Raw genomic sequence first — 4,858 nt, 5'->3', positions numbered from 1 at the left:
CTGGGCGCATGTACAAGCATTGTCTTCCCCACCATTAGATCACTACGGAGACTTATTCAGAAAGAGCATGTGTAAAGTGCCGGAGCCTATTTCTTCTTGCCCATCCACCTTACTAGTACCTCACATCACAGGGTCAAGCATTAACCCAAGCAACTCTACGAGCCACTAACCACACATGCAACTTGACTAATTAATGTCTACTGATCTTACATAATATACAAGACATCACACAATTAAATCCGATAAGTTCCACTTCACAGGACAGGTACATAAAAGTAGAACGACCTACATACTACATGGAAGAGAAATCTCAGCATCAACCACATCACATGACATGACGTGCAAAATAGAAGAAACTAGAGACTACACAGCAGGACAATTTGAGCATCAACTAGGCATGTCTGTGTCCCAGCAAAATACAAGAAACATCCCTACGCCATGGCTGTGTCTCAGCAACCTAAATTTAACTCTTAATACCTGCCAAACAATCAATGTCATCTCAGTCAAACCAATTTGTAATAGTCTCTCACAGAAGGAAAAAAAAACACTTTTTATAATCCCCAAAACTAAACATTAACTTTGCCGTAGTGCAAATTACACACAAAATAAATCCAAAACTGAATTATAGATAAACTGATACACTACAAACGGACAACAATAAGAGAGCATTTATTTTGTACTGGAACCATTATAGTAACATGTTTTCAAAGATTCTGGCAATCTGGCTACATAACTACATATGATCACAGTAGAAACTAAAATATCAGTGACTCAACACCTATCATCTGAGGAAAAAGCCTGAACTTCCAGGATTGTTAATTCATTCCAGATTTACTTCATGTACCAAGTGCACATGAGAGAATCGGAGTACAAAGCAAAGATGTATGGTATCTCTACTCAGCGGCATGCTTCTTGAACATGTAAGAATAGATGATGCATCATCTTGTAGATTAGGTAACCAAGCAAACAAAAAAGGATATATGATAAGAGAAAATTACCTAAGTTGTTCGACCAAGATAGCACGTTGGCAGATCTAATGTGTTCTGTTCACAGTTCCAGATCCACCCCTTTCAACCCAACTCCCCTGCCTACAAGCAACAGGAGCCCAATCCAAATGAAATTTTGAAAAAAAGTTGAGTCAAGGATAGTAAATGAAGCCACATCTATTGTCAGGTCCAAAACAAGAACGGAAAGACTGTATAGTGTACATGTTCAGAAAAAAATGCATTGCATTTATCCACATTTATTGTCCAGTGACTTTGTACCAGTGATGACCAAAGACCAAAAATAAATATGCACGGATTGGGAAACCTGAGTTACAAAACAAGCTTTACAAAGTACTATGTGAAATTAATGAACTACTAATACTCTCCAATAAAAATTATGAATTGACGGTGAGTATCAAGATCGATCAAGATAAATTTTAATCTTGAAGGAAAAATATTGAATGAGAAACATAACAAGCTTTAAGCTTCCAGATGTGCCAACTGGTTACCTATTTAACACAGCAGATGGTTTCACTGTATTCCTACTGCGGTTGTTGCCAGTTTCCAATTGTTAGAAACCATCTGATGAAAATATAATTACAAGCATCGAAATGTAGTTAGCATTTAGCAATGGCGAATCGTCAAAGCAATAGTTATGTTCCTGTTGTACTTTAATGTAGTGTGGCGATACTAAGAATTTAAATCAGCAGACCAACAAAGAACCAAACAACACGTGTATTCCTATATATCTAGATCAAACCTACTCCCTCCGTTCCAAAATAGATGACTCAACTTTGTATGAACTTTAGTACAAAGTTAGTATAAAGTTGGGTCATCTATTTTGGAACGGAGGGAGTAACTCATAACACGTGTATTCCTACCACAATCACGTGCGAAAAGCAGCTGCACTGAATCCAAGCGAAACTAACCAATTGGAGTTTTTTGCTTGTGATGTAGACAGGGAGCTATTACCTGCAGTATAGAAATTTGTGTAGGGATAAAAGGTATCGCAACATATGAATTTTCTTTTAACAATATGTTTGAGCTGCATTGAGTCAAGTTGGAGTGTGAAGTTGCCAACCATCGTAGCGAAAACAATCACATTTGTCTCCTCATCATACCCGACGAAACAGACAGGAGGATGCATTCTCCTTGAAAATATTCCCTCCAGCGGAATGCTTTTCTGCAGCAACACCCATCCGGCAATACCATCACAGTTAGATTTCCTCTCCCATAATTGGATGATGTAGTCCGACAAAACAGCGAGGCCAAGTCCACCATCCTCCATCCGTAAGAGCTGAAAACAACCGTCGGTAACATAGTTGTCTGACGGCTTCTCAATCACATCAAGGCTCTGAATTTCGAAATCAAACACAAGGACTTCACCATTAGAAACCAGCCAGCAAAACGCATTCCCGACTAGGATGCTGGGCCTTAACCTAAAAATTTCAGTTGTTATCGTCGTCGAGAAAATATTTCCCCAAACACCAGAAGCCGAGTCGTAGAGAGAACAAAATGCGTCTGTATTAGAAAATCCAGTGCAGACCAAAACCAATTTAAACGGGCTCGAGAAGCAATCTCTATGGACATGCCCATATTCAGCATCAATGCACAATACCGCGCCATGCCAGGCACATAAACTCCCCATAAAGGCATCATCGAGCCCTTGTGGAAAAGGCACGGTATGTTGTTGGCCAGTGAGGGGGTCCCACACGATGGTAGTACGCTCATGCTTGTTGATTACAACAGCGAGACCGTGGCGGCAGCCCATGTATTCTCCGTAGTCCTTGTATGGTGTGCTTCTCTTGGGCATGGAGAAGCAAGCAGCACGGATGCGGTCGGGCGAGTCCATGATGGGAGCAAAGCGGTTAGCAAACCCGTTGAAGAAGCCGAGCAGAGGAGGTTTCCGATGGTGCTTGCGGAAGAGTTTGAGAAACACGGAGTCACAGAGGATGCTGCCCCAGCGCTTGCATACAGCGGATGCGCGGGGCAGCGAGGATGGCTTCGGCGGGAGACGGACAAGGATCTCGATTAGGAGGTTGTCGTCGTCAAGCACCTTGGACATAGGGCCGGCCTGCGGCACGGAACACCGCAGCCTCCTGTCGTCCACACACAACGGTCCGGTAATGGGATCGGCCCTGACAAGAAAAGAAAAGAAAGTGATCCAACACACATATGTACATCCAACCAGCACATATGAACATCCAGCATACACAAAGCAGGGCACGCAAAAATGGAGAGGAATCTTACCCGTGGCCTTGGGGAATCTCAGCACCTGGATCCATCGTGTCTTCTCCTCTCTCTCCACCGCTGCAGCAGGGGAGGAATATGTTATGGTTCAATCAGGATTCAGGAGGGGAAAATCTTCCTAGGGTTTTCTACTAGGGAAAAATTAAAAAGAAAAGAAGATGGGAGTAGCTAGTAGATTGGATGGAGAAGAAGAGGAAGGACCTCGAATCGCCGGCAGACGGGGCGGCGAGGTGAGGTCGCCGGCGGCTCCGCTCCTCCTTTCTCTCTCGGGTCCGTCCGTCCCACCGCCAGCTTTTTTTTCTCAGATCTGATTTTTTTTTAGAGTTTTTTTCTCTGATCTGATTTTTTATCTGGATTTTTTTAGGCACTCTAATGTTAGCCCATCCATCCAAGCCCAACCCAATCTATCATTTAAGAAAAGCCCACGTATCTACTTCCTGTGTTACTAAAAAAAACATAAAAAAAAACTTAATGGCAACGATACATGCGTGTCATGTCTTCTTCTGTCACTATGATTGAGCACCGCAAGATTGAACCCATCACAAAGCACCTCTTTCCATTGCAAGATAATTCAATCAAGTTGGCCAAACAAAACCAAAATATAGAAGAAGAAATATGAGGCTATAATAATCATGTATGGATATAATTGCAAATAGATCTAATCATAAATTCATAATTCATCAGATCCCAACAAATACACCGCAAAAGAGTTACATCAAACAGATCTCCGAAGAAAACATTGTATTAAAAATCAAAAAGAGAGAAGAAGACATCTAGCTACTGCCTACGGACCCGTAGGTCTGTGGTAAACTACTCACGCATCATTGGATAGGCACCAATGAAGATGATGAACCCCTTCATGATCGTGTTGCTCTCCGACGGAGCGCCGGAAAAGGGCTCTAGATTGGATCTCGTGGTTCTATAACTTGCGGCGGCTGGAACAATTTTTCTCCGACTCCTTTAGTGTTTCTGGAATATCTGGGAACTTATACAGCTGAGAGGCGGTGGAAAGGACTCCAGTGGGCCCCACGGTTCATGAGGGTGTGCCTGGGCCTCTTGGCGTGCCCCGGTGGACCATGGGCCCAAAGAACCTCCCCTCTTGCACTTTTTAGTCCATCCGACGTCTTCTGATCCAAAAAATTTCTCCAAAAAATTTCGTTGCATTTGGACTCCGTTTGATATTGATATTCTGCGAAGTAAAAAATAGGCAGAAAACAACAGCTGCCACTGGGCACTATGTCAATACGTTAGTTCCAAAAAAGATATAAAAGTGTTAGAAAATGGTTGTAAAACATCAAAGAATGATAAAATAACAACATGGAACAATAAAAAATTATAGATACGTTGGAGACGTAACAGGCCGCTACGGGTATGTACCCCGCAGACCGGATCTCCTCGATGGTGCCTGCCGTGACGTTGGAAGGCACCCACTACCCCTTCAACTCGGCATCGAATGTTGTGGCTACGGCCTCCTTTCCCTCTGCCGGCCATCGGCCGTGGGGAATACGTGAGAGGGAAAGAAGCTTGGCGATGGATCTTGGGGAGTCGGAGTTTTGTGAGCTTTGAGCAATGGAGTAAGGGATGGAAGCATGGGGGAAATGATTCACCGCCCCTTCGATTTT

General features: G+C 43.1%; 1 protein-coding gene across 1 annotated transcript; it reads right to left on the bottom strand.

The window, feature by feature from the left end:
* Nucleotides 1-1,047: 1,047 nt before the first annotated feature.
* Nucleotides 1,048-3,481, bottom strand: LOC119320522. Its single transcript, XM_037594585.1, has 4 exons — nt 3,438-3,481; nt 3,237-3,296; nt 1,959-3,124; nt 1,048-1,088 (listed from the first exon to the last, which is right to left on the bottom strand). Exons 2-4 carry the CDS (start codon nt 3,269-3,271, stop codon nt 1,048-1,050), a joined length of 1,242 nt encoding a protein of 413 aa, XP_037450482.1. The 5' UTR covers nt 3,272-3,296; nt 3,438-3,481.
* Nucleotides 3,482-4,858: the final 1,377 nt, after the last annotated feature.

The sequence above is a fragment of the Triticum dicoccoides genome, chromosome 6B (genome assembly GCF_002162155.2).
Source record: "Triticum dicoccoides isolate Atlit2015 ecotype Zavitan chromosome 6B, WEW_v2.0, whole genome shotgun sequence".
Classification (NCBI taxonomy): Eukaryota; Viridiplantae; Streptophyta; class Magnoliopsida; order Poales; family Poaceae; genus Triticum; species Triticum dicoccoides.
Note: the sequence above shows the minus strand (reverse complement) of the source record. Positions and strands in the feature narration are given on the sequence as shown.

Coding starts and splice junctions, on each gene's coding strand:
- LOC119320522 (XM_037594585.1), bottom strand. CDS start 3,271: ATGGATCCAGGTGCTGAGATTCCCCAAGGCCACGG. Junction 3,125..3,236: donor GAGATTCCCCAAGGCCACGG/GTAAGATTCCTC, acceptor TTTTCTTGTCAG/GGCCGATCCCATTACCGGAC. Junction 1,089..1,958: donor CACAAATTTCTATACTGCAG/GTAATAGCTCCC, acceptor TGTTGCTTGTAG/GCAGGGGAGTTGGGTTGAAA.